This window comes from Mustelus asterias, chromosome 8 (genome assembly GCF_964213995.1).
Source record: "Mustelus asterias chromosome 8, sMusAst1.hap1.1, whole genome shotgun sequence".
In the NCBI taxonomy this organism is placed as follows: Eukaryota; Metazoa; Chordata; class Chondrichthyes; order Carcharhiniformes; family Triakidae; genus Mustelus; species Mustelus asterias.
Genome location: NC_135808.1, coordinates 137,941,624 through 137,960,934, shown reverse-complemented (window position 1 = coordinate 137,960,934; position 19,311 = coordinate 137,941,624). Strand labels below are relative to the sequence as shown.

General features: G+C 47.7%; 1 protein-coding gene across 1 annotated transcript in view; it reads left to right on the top strand.

Moving 5' to 3' along the window:
- Positions 1–19,311, top strand: part of LOC144497796 (netrin-G1-like) — a 139,890-nt gene that overhangs the window by 75,359 nt on the left and 45,220 nt on the right. Inside the window, exons 3-4 of the mRNA XM_078219233.1 lie at positions 15,200–15,376; positions 18,681–18,703. Coding sequence (XP_078075359.1) covers positions 15,200–15,376; positions 18,681–18,703 — 200 coding nt within the window. The remainder of the gene's footprint in view (positions 1–15,199; positions 15,377–18,680; positions 18,704–19,311) is intronic.

The following is a 19,311-nucleotide window of genomic DNA, read 5'->3' as shown; positions in this document are numbered from 1 at the left end:
TACACTGTCTGATACGTTTATTTATTAGTCACAACGCTTACATTAATGACTGAATGACTGTGTGCAGAGAGTGGGCAATGTGACAGCTCTCCTGTTCCTGCTCATGGACCTGTTAATGAGCTTTTGAGTTCTGCTCACCATGAGGGAGTGTTTTCCTGGTCAGTATTTAACCAGTTGAGCAGAGTGAGCACAATCTGGCCCTTCACTCTCATTTGATCTGATTTATTATTGTCATGTATTAACTTACAGTGAAAAGTATTGTTTGTTGCGCGCTATACAGACAAAGCATACCGTTCATAGAGAAGGAAAGGAGAGAGTGCAGAATGTAGTGTTACAGTCATAGCTAGGGTGGAGAGAAACATCAACTTAATGCCAGGTAAGTCCATTCAAAAGTCTGATGGCAGCAGGGAAGAAGCTGTTCTTGAGTCGGTCGGTACGTGACCTCAGACTTTTGTGTCTTTTCCCGAAGGAAGAAGGTGGAAGAGAGAATGTCCGGGGTGTGTAGGGTCCTTAATTATGCTGGCTGCTTTGCCAAGGCAGCGGGAAGTGTAGACAGAATCAATGAATGGGAGGCTGGTTTGCGTGATGGATTGGGCTACATTCACGACCTTCTGTAGTTTCTTGCATGCTTGGGCAGAGCAGGAGCCCATACCAAGCTGTGATACAACCAGAAAGAATGCTTTCTATGGTGCATCTGTAAAAGTTGGTGAGAGTCGTAGCTGACATGCCAACTTTCCTTCGTCTTCTGAGAAAGGAGAGACATTGGTGGGCTTTCTTAACTATAGTGTCAGCATGGGGGGACCAGGACAGGTTGTTGATTATCTGGACACCAAGAAACTTGAAGTTCTCGACCCTTTCTACTTCATCCCCGTTGATGTAGACAGGGGCATGTTCTCCTTTACGCTTCCTGAAGTCGATGACTTCATTTGTTGACATTGAAGGAGAGATTATTGTTGCCGCACCAGTTCACCAGATTCTCTTCTCATTCCTGTACTCTGTCTCATCATTGTTTGAGATCCGACCCACTACGGTGATGTCGTCAGCAAACATGACAATCGAGTTGGAGGGGAATTTGGCCACACAGTCATAGGTGTATAAGGAGTATAGTAGGGGGCTGAGAACACAGCCTTGTGGGGCACCGGTGTTGAGGATGGTCGTGGAGGAGGTGTTGTTGCCTATCCTTACTGATTGTGGTCTGTGAGTTAGGAAGTTCAGGATCCAGTCGCAGAGGGATCTCTGGCATCTCTGTCAATCTCCAATCTCATCAGGATTCACAGAATCAAAGAATTTTATAACACAGGAGGGGGCCATTCAACCAATTGTGTCTGTGTTGGCTCTGTGAACGAGCTATCCAATTAATCCCACTCCCCCCGTTCTTCCCCCACAATCCTGTATTTCTCCTTCAGATATCTCCCCAAATCCATTTTGAAAGTTATTATTGAATCTGCTTCCACCGCCCTTTCAGGCAGCACATTCCAGATCACAACAACTCACTGTGTCAAATAAATTCCCCTCATCTCCCCCTCTGGTTCTTTTCCCGATTCTCTTCAATCTGTGTCCCTCTGGTTACCCACCCTCCTGTCACTGCAAACACTTTGTTCCTATTTAATCTATCAAAGCCACACATGATTATATGAATTATTCTGACTGATTGCTTCCTTCTTGTTCAATCTATATTCAGTCTGGAACAGCGAGTTCCCTTTTTCCCATCACACAATCTCCAGGGTTCGTAACCATTACCTCATTATTCTAGACTCAGCTTCTGGGAGACTCACTCGAGCTTTAAGTGCAGGAGAATCTTCAAACACTAATTGGAGAACAGGAGCAGCAAAATGTTTATGCTGCCTTTCAATTGTCTCTAAGGAACTCTCTGCGTTTTGCTTACTTTACTAAAATGTGCCCAGAACTGCCAATTTGCAAAATGTACACGGTAAAATCTGCAGATTAGGAATCTCCACCTTTAGAGTGAGTTGAAGACAAACTCGACACTGTCAGCACAGACACAGAGCACCGCACTCACATTGCAACACTCTGCACCTCACTAAATCACATTTCATGTTTTTTGACCCAGAAAACATTCTGGGTTTGAAACCCTCGCAGAGCTTCCTGACACCAGTCCTGAAGCTCCCTTTTCTCACTGTATCCGAAACATTTTGACTGCACAGACTCATTGTTTCTGGATTTAACACAGAGTCAGTCAGAACTCAGTGGGAAACAATCTCGACTCTGAGTCTGAAAGTTGTGGATTCAAGGCCTGATCCAGAGACTGGAGCAAAAAATCCAGACTGACACTTTCTGTGCGGTGCTGAGGGAGTGCCGCACTGTCAGAGGGTCAGTGCTGAGGGAGTGCCGCACTGTCAGAGGGTCAGTACTGAGGGAGTGCCGCACTGTCAGAGGGTCAGTGCTGAGGGAGTGCCGCACTGTCAGAGGGTCAGTGCTGAGGGAGTGCCGCACTGTCAGAGGGTCAGTACTGAGGGAGTGCTGCACTGTCAGAGGGTCAGTGCTGAGGGAGTGCCGCACTGTCAGAGGGTCAGTACTGAGGGAGTGCTGCACTGTCAGAGGGTCAGTGCTGAGGGAGTGCCGCGCTGTCAGAGGGTCAGTACTGAGGGAGTGCCGCACTGTCAGAGGGTCAGTGCTGAGGGAGTGCCGCACTGTCAGAGGATCAGTACCGAGGGAGTGCCGCACTGTCAGAGGGTCAGTATTGAGGGAGTGCCGCACTGTCAGAGGGTCAGTGCTGAGGGAGTGCCGCACTGCCAGAGGGTCAGTGCTGAGGGAGTGCTGCACTGTCAGAGGGTCAGTGCTGAGGGAGTGCTGCATTGTCAGGGGGTCAGTGCTGAGGGAGTGCTGCACTGTCAGAGGGTCAGTGTTGAGGGAGTGCTGCATTGTCAGATGGTCAGTGCTGAGGGGGTGCCGCACTGTCAGAGGGTCAGTACTGAGGGAGTGCCGCACTGTCAGAGGGTCAGTGCTGAGGAAGTGCTGCATTGTCAGAGGGTCAGTACTGAGGGAGTGCCGCACTGTCAGAGGGTCAGTGCTGAGGGAGTGCCGCACTGTCAGAGGATCAGTACCGAGGGAGTGCCGCACTGTCAGAGGGTCAGTATTGAGGGAGTGCCGCACTGTCAGAGGGTCAGTGCTGAGGGAGTGCCGCACTGTCAGAGGGTCAGTGCTGAGGGAGTGCTGCACTGTCAGAGGGTCAGTGCTGAGGGAGTGCTGCATTGTCAGGGGGTCAGTGCTGAGGGAGTGCTGCACTGTCAGAGGGTCAGTGTTGAGGGAGTGCTGCATTGTCAGATGGTCAGTGCTGAGGGGGTGCCGCACTGTCAGAGGGTCAGTACTGAGGGAGTGCTGCACTGTCAGAGGGTCAGTGCTGAGGAAGTGCTGCATTGTCAGAGGGTCAGTACTGAGGGAGTGCCGCACTGTCAGAGGGTCAGTACTGAGGGAATGCCGCACTGTCCAAGGGATGGTGCTGAGGGAGTGCCACACTGTCAGAGGGTTAGTGCTGAGGGAGTGCTGCACTGTCAGAGGGTCAGTACTGAGGGAGTGCTGCACTGTCAGAGGGTCAGTACTGAGGGAGTGCTGCTCTGTCAGAGGGTCAGTACTGAGGGAGTGCTGCACTGTCAGAGGGTCAGTACAGAGGGAGTGCTGCACTGTCAGAGGGTCAGTACTGAGGGAGTGCTGCATTGTCAGAGGGTCAGTGCTGTGGGAGTGCGGCACTGTCAGAGTGTCAGTACTGAGGGAGTGCTGCACTGTCAGAGGGTCAGTACTGAGGGAGTGCCGCACTGTCAGAGGGTCAGTGCTGTGGGAGTGCTGCACTGTCAGAGGGTCAGTGCTGAGGGAGTGCCGCACTGTCAGAGGGTCAGTACTGAGGGAGTGCTGCACTGTCAGAGGGTCAGTACTGAGGGAGTGCTGCACTGTCAGAGGGTCAGTACTGAGGGAGTGCCGCGCTGTCAGAGGGTCAGTACTGAGGGAATGCCGCACTGTCAGAGGGTCAGTGCTGTGGGAGTGCTGCACTCTCAGAGGGTCAGTGCTGAGGGAGTGCCGCACTGTCAGAGGGTCAGTACTGAGGGAGTGCTGCACTGTCAGAGGGTCAGTACTGAGGGAGTGCTGCACTGTCAGAGGGTCAGTACTGAGGGAGTGCTGCACTGTCAGAGGGTCAGTACTGAGGGAGTGCTGCACTGTCAGAGGGTCAGTACTGAGGGAGTGCTGCACTGTCAGAGGGTCAGTACTGAGGGAGTGCTGCACTGTCAGAGGGTCAGTGCTGTGGGAGTGCTGCACTGTCAGAGGGTCAGTACTGAGGGAGTTCTGCACTGAAACAGGGTCAGTACTGAGGGAGTGCCGCACATTCTCTCTTCCATTTTCTTCGATCAGGAGGACGATACAAAAGTCTGAGGTCACGCACCAACCGACTCAAGAACAGCTTCTTCCCTGCTGCTGTCAGATTTTGAATGGACTTACCTTGCATTAAGCTGATCTTTCTCTACACCCTAGCTATGACTGTAACACTACATTCTGCACTCTGTCCTTTCCTTCTCTATGAACGGTATGCTTTGTCTGTATAGCGCGCAAGAAACAATACTTTTCACTGTATCCCAATACACATGACAAGAATAAATCAAATCAAAATCAAATCCAGGGGGGGCAGCTTGAGGGGCGGGGCCAATTGAGGAGGGCAGGGTCAGATCGGGGCGTGCCGTTCAGTGTGGTGAGGTATCACTGCGCTCTCTGCAACAGCAATCGGTGGTTGGAGTGGGGATTGCGGTCGGTCCAGCCGGTCGGGGGGGGGGGCGGGAGTGGGGTTCACAATCGGTCCAGCCGGTCCGGGGCGGGGGGGGGGGGAGGGGGTGGGAGTGGGGTTCGTGATCGGTCCGGCTGGGGGAGGGGGCAGTCGGCCGTGGAGCCCCACGTTAGTGCCAGGTGGGTGATGGGCCGCTAGGTCTGGCTGCAATAATTATCAGAATCAGTGACCTCTCAGATCACAGAAATCTGCACACGCACATCTGCTATCAGCCGGCTTTCGGGCGGTTTCGGCCCTGTCCACTCTCACTACTGATGGATTTCAAGTTTTGCTTGATTTTTTTTTGTCTAAGTCAAGTAAGATTTAATTTTTAAGTCACCCAAAAAACGACACAAATTTCTCCTGTTTGCAGGCTTGTTTTGCGCTTAAGAATATTTTTTGGTTCGGTCGCCCCCTTTGTATCCGAATGCACAAAGCATTCAGAATAAAATTAACTTTATACTCGGGGTGGGGGTGTGCGGGTGTTGTGGAGATCGAGTCTGGGGGAGGGAGGGGACATTGGGGCTTGCCCAGAGAGGTCCGGGAGACCTGCAATTGTGGGGTGTGGGGGGTGGGAGGGGCAGCAATGGGGGGTTGCAAGGTTGGCCAGCGATAGGGAAGTTAGCAGTGTGGAGCTACCGCACGTTCGCTGATCTCCGCTCTGACAGATCGGTACATGCGCAATGGCCCACACAGCGTTATGAACATAAGAACTAGGAGCAGGAGTGGGCCATCTGGCCCCTCGAGCCTGCTCCGCCATTCAATAAGATCATGACTGATCTTTTCGTGGACTCAGTTCCACTTACCCGCCCGCTCACCATAACCCTTAATTCCTTTACTGTTCAAAAATCTATCTATCCTTGTCTTAAAAACATTCAATGAGGTAGCCTCAACTGCTTCACTGGGCAGGGAATTCCACAGATTCACAACCCTTTGTGTGAAGAAGTTCCTCCTCAACTCAGTCCTGTTCTAGTTTCACCTGCCAGTGGAAACAATCTGGCTATTTCTAACTTATCTATTCCTTTCATAATCTTATACGTTTCTATAAGATCTCCCCTCATTCTTCTGAATTCCAATGAGTATAGCCCCAGTCTACTCAGTCTCTCCTCATAAACCAACCCTCTCAACTCCGGAATCAACCTAGTGAATCACCTCTGCACCTCCTCCAGTGCCAGTAGATCCTTTCTCAAGTAAGGAGACCAAAACTGTACACAGTACTCCAGGTGTGGCCTCACCAGCACCTTATACAGCTGCAACATAGAATCATAGAATCCCAACAGTGCAGAAGGAGGCCATTTAGCCCATCGAGTCTGCACCCACGACAATCCCACCCATGTCCTATTCCCGCAACCCCACATATTTACCTTGCTAATCCCCCTGAAACTAGGGTCAATTTAGCATGGCCAATCAACCTATCCCACACATCTTTGGACTATGGGAGGAAACCAGAGCACCCGGAGGAAACCCACGCAGACATGGGGAGAATGTGCAAACTCCGCAAAGACAGTGACCCAAGGCCGGAATTGAACCTGAGCCCCTGGTGCTGTGAAGCAGCAGTGCTAACCGCTGTGCCACCGTGCTGCCCCCATAACCTCCCTGTTTTAAAACTCCATTCTTCCAGCAATAAAGGACAAAATTCTATTTGCCTTCTTAATTACCTGCTGCACCTGCAAACCAACTCCTTGAGATTCCTGCACAAGGACACCCAGGTCCCTCTGCACAGCAGCATGCTGCAATTTTTTACCATTTAAATAATAGTCCATTTTGCTGTTATTCCTACCAAAATGGATGACCTCACATTTACCAACATTGTACTCCATCTGCCAGACCCTCGCCCACTCACTTAGACTATCTATATCCCTTTGTAGACTTTCAGCGTCCTCTGCACACTTTGCTCTGCCACTTATCTTAGTGTCATCTGCGAATTTTGACACACTACACTTGGTCCCCAACTCCAAATCATCTATGTAAATTGTAAACAATTGCGGTCCCAACACTGATCCCTGAGACACACCACTAGTCACTGATCACCAACCAGAAAAACACCCATTTACCCCCACTCTTTGCTTTCTGTTAGTTAACCAATCCTCTATCCATGCTAATACATTACCCGTAACACCGTGCACATTTATCTTATGCAGCAGTCTTTGGTGCGGCACCTTGTCAAATGCCTTCTGGAAATCCAGATACGCCACATCCACAGGTTCCCCATTGTCCACTGCACATGTAATGTTCTCAAAGAATTCCACCAAATTAGTCAAACATGACCTTCCTTTCATGAACCCAATGGGACAATTTATATCCAGATGTCTTGCTATTTCTTCCTTGATGATAGATTTAATTTTCCCCACTGGGTAGAAATAAGAAATAGCAAAGGGAAGAAATACTTGGTGGGAGTAATCTATCGGTCCCCAAGCAGTAGCTCTGCAGTGGGGCACAGTATAAACTGGGAAACACTGGGGGCTCGCAAGAAAGATATGGTAATCATCATGGGTGATTTTAATATGTACATAGATTGGAAGAATCAAATTGGCAAGGGTAGCCTGGAGGCGGAGTTCATTGAATGTATTAGAGATTGTTTCTTGGAACAGTATATTGTGAAACCAGCCAAGGAGCAGGCTACTCTGGATTTGGCATTGTGTAATGAGGAGGGATTAATTGGTGACCTCATAATTCAGGATCCTCCAGGGAGTAGTGACCATAGTATGATAGAGTTCAAAATTCAGTTTGGGGGTGAGAAAGTGGAGTCTCACACTAGCGTTCTGGAATTAAGCAAAGGAAATTACATCGGCATGAGGACAGAATTGGGCCAAGTCGAGTGGGCAGGAAGGCTAACAGGTCGGACAGCGGATGAGCAGTGGCAGTTGTTTCAGGAGATGCTCAAGTCCTCACAACTAAAATATATCCCAGTGAAGAAGAAAGATGGTAATGGTGGTAAAAAAACCATGGCTAAACAAGGAGGTCAAGGACAATATAAAGACAAAAACTAAGGTATACCATATTGCAAAGTCCAGTGGCAGGCTGGAAGATTGAGAAACTTTCAAACATAAACAAAGGGAACTAAAAAAGTAATAAAAAGAGCTAAGGTAAATTACTAAAGAAAACTAGCGCAAAATATCAAGAAGGACAGCAAAAACTTCGATAAAAAGTTAAAGTTTATTTATTAGTGTCACAAGTAGGCTCACATTAACACTGCAATGAAATTACTGTGAAAATCCCCGAGTCACCACACTCCGGCACCTGTTCGGGTACAATGAGGGAGAATTTAGCATGGCCAATGAACCTAACCAGCAAGTCTTTCGGACTGTGGGAGGAAACCGGAGCACCCGGAGGAAACCCATGCAGACATGGGGAGAATGTGCAAACGCCACACACACAGTGACCCAAGCCGGGAATCGAATCTGGGTCCCTGGTGCTGTGAGGCAATAGTGCTAACCACTGTGCCACTGTGCCACCCACAGAGGTATAAGTTGGACCCATATAAGTATATAAAGGGGAAGAAAGTCGCTCTGGTGAATGTTGGTCCCTTGGAAGATGAAACTGGAGAGTTAATAGTGGGCAACACTGAAATGGCAGAGATGTTAAATCAATAATTTGCCTCAGTTTTCATGGTGGAAGACACTAGTGCCATTCGTATAGGTACGAGCAAGTCAGAGGTAACAGAAAGGATAGAACTTAGAACAATCCACATCGCTAGGGAAAAGCTACTCAGCAAACTATTGGGATTGAGAGCAGATAAGTCCCCAGGCCTGATGGCCTACATCAGAGGGTATTAAAGGAAGTGGTGGCGGAGATAGTGGATCCCTATCTCCATATAATATTCCAAAATTCCCTGGTCACAGGAAAAGTTCCAATGGACTGGAAAAATGCTAATGTAACAGCCTTATTCAAAAAGGGAGAACATAGAACATAGAACAGTACAGCACAGAACAGGCCCTTCGGCCCACGATGTTGTGCCGAGCTTTATCTGAAACCAAGATCAAGCTATCCCACTCCCTATCATCCTGGTGTGCTCCATGTGCCTATCCAATAACCGCTTAAATGTTTCTAAAGTGTCTGACTCCACTATCACTGCAGGCAGTCCATTCCACACCCCAACCACTCTCTGCGTAAAGAACCTACCTCTGATATCCGTCCTGTATCTCCCACCACGAACCCTATAGTTATGCCCCCTTGTAATAGCTCCATCCACCCGAGGAAATAGTCTTTGAACGTTCACTCTATCTATCCCCTTCATCATTTTATACACCTCTATTAAGTCTCCCCTCAGCCTCCTCCGCTCCAGAGAGAACAGCCCTAGCTCCCTCAACCTTTCCTCATATGACCTACCCTCCAAACCAGGCAGCATCCTGGTAAATCTCCTCTGCACTCTTTCCAGCGCTTCCACATCCTTCTTATAGTGAGGTGACCAGAACTGCACACAATATTCCAAATGTGGTCTCACCAAGGTCCTGTACAGTTGCAGCATAACCCCACGGCTCTTAAACTCCAACCCCCTGTTAATAAAAGCTAACACACTATAGGCCTTCTTCACAGCTCTATCCACTTGACTGGCAACCTTTAGAGATCTGTGGATATGGACCCCAAGATCTCTCTGTTCCTCCACAGTCTTCAGAACCCTACCTTTGACCCTGTAATCCACATTTAAATTTGTCCTACCAAAATGAATCACCTCACATTTATCAGGGTTAAACTCCATTTGCCATTTTTCAGCCCAGCTTTGCATCCTATCTATGTCTCTTTGCAGCCTACAACAGCCCTCCACCTCATCCACTACTCCACCAATCTTGGTGTCATCAGCAAATTTACTGATCCACCCTTCAGCCCCCTCCTCTAAGTCATTAATAAAAATCACAAAGAGCAGAGGACCAAGCACTGATCCCTGCGGCACACCGCTAGCAACCTGCCTCCAATCCGAAAATTTTCCATCGACCACCACCCTCTGTCTTCGGTCAGGCAGCCAGTTACCTATCCAATCGGCCAACTTTCCCTCTATCCCACACCTCCTCACTTTCATCATAAGCCGACCATGGGGGACCTTATCAAACGCCTTACTAAAATCCATGTATATGACATCAACTGCCCTACCTTCATCAACACACTTAGTTACCTCCTCAAAAAATTCAATCAAATTTGTGAGGCACGACTTGCCCTTCACGAATCCGTGCTGACTATCTCGGATTAATCCGCATCTTTCTAAATGGTCGTAAATCCCATCCCTAAGGACCTTTTCCATCAATTTACCAACCACCGAAGTAAGACTAACCGGTCTATAATTACCAGGGTCATTTCTATTCCCTTTCTTAAACAGAGGAACAACATTCGCCATTCTCCAGTCCTCTGGCACCATCCCCGTGGACAGCGAGGACCCAAAGATCAACGCCAAAGGCTCTGCAATCTCATCCCTTGCCTCCCACAGAATCCTAGGATACATTTCATCAGGCCCAGGGGACTTATCGACCTTCAGTTTTTTCAAAACTGCCAAGACATCCTCCCTCCGAACATCTATTTCCTCCAGCCTATTAGCCTGTAACACCTTCTCTTCCTCAAAAACATGGCCCCTCTCCTTGGTGAACACTGAAGAAAAGTATTCATTCATCACCTCGCCTATCTCTACTGACTCCATACACAAGTTCCCACTACTGTTCTTGACCGGCCCTAACCTCACCCTGGTCATTCTTTTATTCCTCACATAAGAGTAAAAAGCCTTGGGGTTTTCCTTGATCCGACCCGCCAAGGACTTCTCATGTCCCCTCCTAGCTCTCCTAAGCCCCTTTTTCAGCTCATTCCTTGCTAACTTGTAACCCTCAACCGAGCCATCTGAACCTTGTTTCCTCATCCCTACATAAGCTTCCCTCTTCCTTTTCACAAGACATTCCACCTCTTTTGTGAACCATGGTTCCCTCACTCGGCCATTTCCTCCCTGCCTGACAGGAACATACCTATCAAGGACATCCAGTATTTGTTCCTTGAAAAAGTTCCACTTTTCATTAGTTCCTTTCTCTGACAGTTTCTGTTCCCAACTTATGCCCCCTAATTCTTGCCTAATCTCATCATAATTACCCCTCCCCCAATTGTAAACCTTGCCCTGCCGTACGGCCCTATCCCTCTCCATTGCAATAACAAAAGACACCGAATTGTGGTCACTATCTCCAAATTGCTCTCCCACAACCAAATCTAACACTTGGCCCGGTTCATTTCCCAGTACCAAATCCAATGTGGCCTCACCTCTAGTCGGCCCATCCACATATTGTGTCAGGAAACCTTCCCGCACACACTGCACAAAAACTGCCCCATCCAAACTATTTGACCTACAAAGGTTCCAATCAATATTTGGAAAGTTAAAGTCCCCCATGACAACTACCCTGTGACCCCCACACATATCCATAATCTGCTTAGCAATTTCTTCCTCCACATCTCTATTACTATTTGGGGGCCTATAGTAAACTCCTAGCAACGTGACCGCTCCTTTCCTATTTCTAACTTCAGCCCATATTACCTCAGTGTGCAGATCCCCCACGAAGTGCCTTTCCGCAGCCGTTAAACTATCCTTGATTAACAATGCCACTCCTCCACCTCTTTTACCAGCTTCCCTACACTTAGTGAAACATCTATACCCCGGAACGTCCAACAACCATTCCAAATGTGGGAAATTATAGACCAGTTAGTTTAACATCTATTGTTGGGAAAGTGTTAGAATCAATTATCAAGGAAGCAATATCAGGACATTTGGACATTTGGAAAGTCAAAACGCTATCCATCAGAGTCAGCATGGTTATATGAAAGGCAAACCATGTTTGACTAACTTGCTAGAGTTCTTTGAGAATGCAACAAGCAAAGTGAATAACAGGGATGTCGTATATCTGGACTTCCAGAAGGCATTTGATAAGGTGCCACACAAAAGGTTAATTCACAAGGTTAGATCATATGGGATTTGCAGTCATTTATTAGCTTGGATAGGTGACTGGTTGATGGACAGAAGACAGAGAGTCGGGATAAATGGTTTTCTTTCTGGATGGCAAGAAGTAACTAGTGAGGGAGCCACAGGGTTCGGTCCTTGTGCCCCAGCGATTTACAATCTATATTAATGACTTGGATACAGGGATAGAGGCTCTACAGCCAAATTTGCAGATGACACAAAAATAGGCGGGACAGTAAGTTGTAATGAGGAAATAAGAAACTTACAAATGGATATTGATAGGTTAGCAGAATGTGCTAAATGTTGCAGATGGAGTTTAACGTGGATAGGTGTGAGGTCATGCATTCTGGTTGGAAAAATGGGAAGGCAACTTATTATCTAAATGGGGAGACTTTGGGGTGCTCCGGTGCAGAGGGATCTGGGTGTCCTCATTTATGAGTCACAGAAAACTAGCACGCAGGTACAGCGGATAATAAAGAAAGTGAATGGAATGTTGGCATTGATAGTGAAAGGAATAGAATATAAAGGTAAGGAAGTATTGTTGCAACTACACAAGGCATTGGTGAGGCCGCACCTGGAGTATTGTGCACAGTTTTGGTCCCCTTATTTGAGAAAAGGGTTCGGTCCTTGTGCCCCAGCTGTTTACAATCTATATTAATGACTTGGATACAGGGATAGAGGCTCTGTGGCCAAATTTGCAGAAGACACAAAAATAGGCGGGACAGTAAGTTGCAATAATGAAATAAAACATTTACAAATGGATATGGAAAAGTTTAGTGAATGGGGCAAAACCTGAGAGATGGAAGTTAACGTGGATAAGTGTGAGGCTACCCATTTTAGTAGGAAAAATGCAAAGGCAATTTGTTATCTAAATGGAGAGAAACTTCGGAGTGCTTCAGTGCAGAGGGATCTGGGTGTCCTTGTGCATGAATAGAAAACTATTTTGCAGCTACAGCAGGTAATAAGGAAGGTGAATGAAATCTTGGCATTTATTGTGAAAGGAATAGAATATAAAAGTATTGAAGTGTTTCTCCTACTGTACAAAGCATTAGTGAGAACCGCACTTAGAATATTGTGTACAGTTGTGGTCCCCTTACTTGGGGAGGGATGTAGTGGCATTAGAGGCAGTTCAGAGGAGGTTCACGAGATTGATGAGGGGTTTGTCATATGAAGAGATATTGAACAGTTTAGGCCGATACTCCCTGGAGTTTAGAAGAAATAGAGGAGATCTAATTGAGGGGTATGGGATGATAAGGGGGACTGACAAAGTAGACGTGGAGAGAATGCTTTGTCTTGTGAGGCAACCTAAAACAAGAGGTCATTGCTTTCGGACAAAGGGTGGCAGATTTAAAACAGGGATGAGCGGAAATTACTTCCCTCATAGCGTGTTGAATCTGTGGAGTTCCATGGTGAACTAGTCCAGTGACAATACCACTGCACCACTGCCTCCCCTCCTCAATACATCCCAAACATTTTAAACCCCAATGAGATATTTTTGGAACACCCTGTGGTTGTGACAGGCGGTATATAAATGCATGTGCTATATAAATTCCCCGTGGTTCTCGGACATTGAGCTGATTATAAACTTACTCCTAATTTCTCCTTCTTGCTGCTGAGAACCTGATCATTGATCCACAAAAACCTGAAAGAGGTTCCTGTCGCCTGGTTTAAACATAGAAACATAGAAAAACTACAGCACAAACAGGCCCTTCGGCTCCACAAGTTGTGCCGAACACATCCCTACCTTCCAGACCTACCTATAACCCTCCATCCTATTAAGTCCCATGTACTCATCCAGGAGTCTCTTAAAAGACCCTATTGAGTTTGCCTCCACCACCACTGACGGCAGCCGGTTCCACTCGCCCACCACCCTCTGTGTGAAAAACTTCCCCCTAACATCTCCCCTGTACCTACCCCCCAGCACCCTAAGCCTGTGCCCTCTTGTAGCAGACATTTCCACCCTGGGAAAAAGCCTCTGAGAGTCCACCCGATCTATGCCTCTCAACATCTTATTCACCTCTATTAGGTCTCCTCTCATCCTTTGTCTCTCCAAGGAGAAAAGACCGAGCTCCCTCAGCCTATCCTCATAAGGCATGCCACTCAATCCAGGCAACATCCTTGTAAATCTCCTCTGCACCCTTTCAATCTTTTCCACATCCTTCCTATAGTGAGGTGACCAGAACTGAGCACAGTACTCCAAGTGGGGTCTGACTCCTAAACTCAATCCCTCGATTGATAAAGGCCAGAACACCATACGCCTTCTTAACCACCTCCTCCACCTGCAGGGCCGATTTTAGAGTCCTATGGACCCGGGCCCCAAGGTCCTTCTGATCCTCTACAGTACTAAGAGTCTTTCCCTTTATATTGTACTCCTTCATCCCATTTGACCTACCAAAATGGACGACAACGCATTTATCTGGGTTGAAGTCCATCTGCCACTTGTCCGCCCAGTCTTGCATCCTATCTATGTCCCTCTGTAACTTCTGACATCCCTCCAGACTATCGACAACCCCACCAACCTTCGTGTCGTCGGCAAACTTACCAACCCATCCCTCCGTTTCCTCATCCAGGTCATTTATGAAAATGACAAACAGCAAGGGTCCCAGAACAGATCCCTGGGGCACACCACTGGTGACCGACCTCCATTTAGAAAAAGACCCATCTTGCATGGGGGACCTTATCAAACACCTTGCTAAAATCCATATAAACCACATCTACCGCCTTCCCTTCGTCAATGTGTTTAGTGACATTTTCGAAGAACTCCACCAGGCTCGTAAGGCACGATCTGCCCTTGACAAAGCCATGCTGAGTATTCTTGAGCATACTAAACCTCTCTAAATGCTCATATATCATGTCCCTCAGGATCTTCTCCATCAGCTTACCAACCACTGAGGTTAGACTCACTGGTCGCTAATTTCCTGGGCTATCCCTACTCCCCTTCTTGAAAATAGGAACCACATCCGCAATCCTCCACAGGAAGTGCAGAGAATGCTGTTGTTGTTTCCAGACTGAAGCTGGTATTGGCCGAGGACAATTGCTGAACTTCCCTGAGAATAGAGGAGGCGAAGGGGTGAACTAACTGAGGTGTACAAAATTCTGAGAGGTCTAGACCGGGTCGACAGGAAAGACTTGTGTCCCCTCGCTGGGAGGTCAATTACCAGGGGCCATAAATTGAAGGTAACTGGTAGAAGGATTAGAGGCGACATGGAGAAAGATTTATTCACTCAGAGGGTGGTTTCTGTCTGGAATTCACTAAGTTGGTGGTTGAGGCTGAAACATACAACTCATTTAAAAGGTTCCTGGATCTGTATCTAAAGTGTTGCAACCTGCAAGGCTACAGACCGGGTGCTGGAAATGAGGAGCTCGCTTCTTTTTTCTCTTTCTTGGTTAGCACAGACATCATGGGCTGAATGGCCATTTCTTGCACTGTAACGTTTCTCAAGTTCTATGCTCGGGGATCTAACAGAGTTCCTCGGTGTTTTTCAAATGAGTTTGCTGTTGTCTGTTCCCAGGTGTAGGTGTAATCTTCACGCTAACAACTGTGTCTTGGAAAATGGGAAGCTGAGTTGTGAGTGTGAGCACAACACGACAGGGCTGGACTGTGAGAGATGCAAGAAAGGTTTTCAAGGGCGACCATGGAGAGCAGGCTCGTACCTCCCAATCCCCAAAGGGACAGCCAATGTCTGTGAGTAACGAGTGTTTGTCTGGCACAGCCCAAAGTCAACACAAGATGCATTTCATATTCCATTCTCATTGAAACTCCAACACATTGTTTCCAAATTACACCCCAATGAAACTTCCTGATTGTGTTACAAACAGTGTGTCAGTGAGAACTTGTACTCACCCAGAATCATCAAATCTTACAGCCATTCAGCCCATCGTATCTCGGCCAGCTCTTTGAAAGAGCTATCCAGTTAGTCCCAGCCCTCCTGCTCCTTCCCCCATAGCCCCACAAAGATTGAATTATTTGGAGATGGAAGTGGAGACAGTCAATGATTTCAAAAGGAAATTCGATTGGAAATTGACAGGAATTAACCAGCAGATTTCAGGGATAGAGCGGAGAATGGAATCAAGATGGATTGTTCTACAGCGAGTTCGCATGGACACAATGGGCTGAAGAACCTCCTCCTGTGGCAGGATAACTGGGGTGTGATTTTCCCGGCCCGCTGCATTGCTCAAGGAGCATAGCGGGCTGGGAAATGTCAGCGCGTTGCCAAATTCAGGAATCGCGACCGGTGTCTGAGTTGTTTGGGACCAGGGACGGGGGGGTGGGGCAGGGTTCGAGGCCGGCGACCGGAGGGGGAGTTCAAGGCTGGCAGTTGGGCAATTGGGGGGAGGTTCAGGACCAGCGATCAGGGGGCCAGCGATCTCCGGGGGGCAGGGGGGGAGGCTCATGTCAACTGATCTCCCTGTATATTGGGAGGTCGGTGCATGCGCTCTGGCCCCTCAGCAGTCTGTTGCCAGCCTCTCAGGTGGGATTAGGCGCTCCATCCACCCCTCCTTCCCGCACCGGCGTAAATCCCCTGATGGCCTCCGGGCTGCACTAAACTCACCCAAAAAAACGGGTGGGAAAAACTCCCGGTTTCCAGCCCATTGGGCACTTCGGGTTTTTTTTAGGAAAATCATGCTCTTTTTCCCCAATTCCCTTTTGAAAGTTATTATTGAATCTGCTTCCACCGCCCTTTCAGGCAGCACATTCCAGATCACAACAACTCACTGTGTCAAATAAACTCCCCTCATCTCTCCCTCTGGTTCTTTTCCCGATTCTCTACAATCTGTGTCCCTCTGGTTACCCTCCTGTCACTGCAAACACTTTCTCCTGATTTACTCCATCTAAACTCCTCAATCATTTGAACTCTTTTATCTGTGTAATGTTGGAGTCAGTGAGTAAGGTGCATTTGCTGGCGTTATGTAGAGAATGAGATTAGAATCGATGTGTGTGTTAAATGTGATGAAATCTCTCTCTGTACCACACACACAGATAGAGAGGCAGCAGTGAGCTGGTGACAGGGCTGTGAATAGAATGTTAATAGCTGAATGAACATCTGGGTAACAGCTGGGGAGGGTGGGAGGTGAATCAACTTCCCTGTAATAAATATCTGAAGCAGGTCAGGATGTGAAGGTTGTGAGAGACATTTATAGTCAATTTTGTGGATTGTCCAAGATCAGAAAACAGATAATGACAGGAAGAGACATTGACGAGGGGTTGATGTGAATACAGACACCCTTATCTATTAACCCAGTGAACACACACACTCATCACACGGAGTGGGAACATCTTCACACAGTAATCACACGGAGTGGGAACATCCTCACACACTAATCACACGGAGTGGGAACATCCTCACACGCTAATCACACGGAGTGGGAACATCCTCACACGCTAATCACACGGAGTGGGAATGTACTCACACGCTAATCACACGGAATGGGAATGTCCTCACATGCACCTTGCACTTTTCTGGGTTAAATTCCATCTGCCACTGATCTACCCATCTGACCAACCCATCTATATCTTCCTGCAACCTAAGACCTTCTTCCTCACTATTAATTACCCCACCAACCTTTGTGTCATCTGCAAACTTACTTATCATCCCCCTGCCCCCACTCCCCCACCCACAACATTCTCATCGATATCATTTATATATATCACAAACAATAAGTGATTTAGTATTGATCCCTGTGGTACACCACCAGACACCTGCCCCAACTCACACAAACAGCCTTCTACCAACCACCTCCTACCGTCCACTTCCTATTGGTCTCCTACCAGTAAGCCAGTTTGGATCCAACCTGCCAAGTTACGCTGGATCCCATGTGCTTCAACCTTCTTTATAAGTTCCCATGTGGGACATTGTCGAAAACTTCACGGAAATCCATATAAACTGCATCAACTGCACTCCCCTCGTCTACACACCAGATCACCTCTTCAAAACATTCAACCAAATTTGTTAGGGCAAGTTTAGGGCCAGTTATAGATGGCAGAGGGAAGTTATGTGTGGAACCGGAGGAGATTGGTGAAGCATTGAACCAATATTTCTCTTCGGTGTTCACGCAAGGGGACATGAATATAGCTGAGGAGGACACTGGGTTGCAGGGGAGTAGAATAGACAGTATTACAGTTGATAAGGAGGATGTGCAGGATATTCTGGAGGGTCTGAAAATAGATAAATCCCCTGGTCCGGATGGGATTTATCCAAGGATTCTCTGGGAGGCAAGAGAAGTGATTGCAGAGCCTCTGGCTCTGATCTTCAGGTCGTCGTTGGCCTCTGGTATAGTACCAGAAGATTGGAGGTTAGCGAATGTTGTCCCATTGTTTAAGAAGGGGAACAGAGACTTCCCCGGGAATTATAGACCGGTGAGTCTCACTTCTGTTGTCGGCAAGATGTTGGAAAAAATTATAAGGGATAGGATTTATAGTTATTTGGAGAGTAATGAATTGATAGGTGATAGTCAGCATGGTTTTGTGGCAGGTAGGTCGTGCCTTACTAACCTTATTGAGTTTTTTGAGAAAGTGACCAAGGAGGTGGATGGGGGCAAGGCAGTGGACGTGGTATATATGGATTTTAGTAAGGCGTTTGATAAGGTTCACCATGGTAGGCTTCTGCAGAAAATGCAGATGTATGGGATTGGGGGTGATCTAGGAAATTGGATCAGGAATTGGCTAGCGGATAGGAAACAGAGGGTGGTGGTTGATAGTAAATATTCATCATGGAGTGCGGTTACAAGTGGTGTACCTCAGGGATCTGTTTTGGGGCCACTGCTGTTTGTAATATTTATTAATGATCTGGATGAGGGTATAGTTGGGTGGATTAGCAAATTTGCTGATGACACCAAAGTCGGTGGTGTGGTAGACAGTGAGGAAGGGTGTCGTAGTTTGCAGGAAGACTTAGACAGGTTGCAAAGTTGGGCCGAGAGGTGGCGGATGGAGTTTAATGCGGAGAAGTGTGAGGTAATTCACTTTGGTAGGAATAACAGATGTGTTGAGTATAGGGCTAACGGGAGGACTTTGAATAGTGTGGAGGAGCAGAGGGATCTAGGTGTATGTGTGCATAGATCCCTGAAAGTTGGGAATCAAGTAGATAAGGTTGTTAAGAAGGCATATGGTGTCTTGGCGTTTATTGGTAGGGGGATTGAATTTAGGAGTCGTAGCGTTATGTTGCAACTGTACACAACTCTGGTGCGGCCGCACTTGGAGTACTGTGTGCAGTTCTGGTCCCCACATTACAGGAAGGATGTGGAGGCTTTGGAGAGGGTGCAGAGGAGGTTTACCAGGATGTTGCCTGGTATGGAGGGGAGATCCTATGAGGAGAGGCTGAGGGATTTGGGATTGTTTTCGCTGGAAAGGCGGCGGCTAAGAGGGGATCTTATTGAAACATATAAGATGATTAGAGGTTTAGATAGGGTGGATAGTGATAGCCTTTTTCCTCTGATGGAGAAATCCAGCACGAGGGGGCATGGCTTTAAATTGAGGGGGGGTAGTTATAGAACCGATGTCAGGGGTAGGTTCTTTACCCAGAGGGTGGTGAGGGATTGGAATGCCCTGCCAGCATCAGTTGTAAATGCGCCTAGTTTGGGGGCGTTTAAGAGATCCGTAGATAGGTTCATGGACGAAAAGAAATTG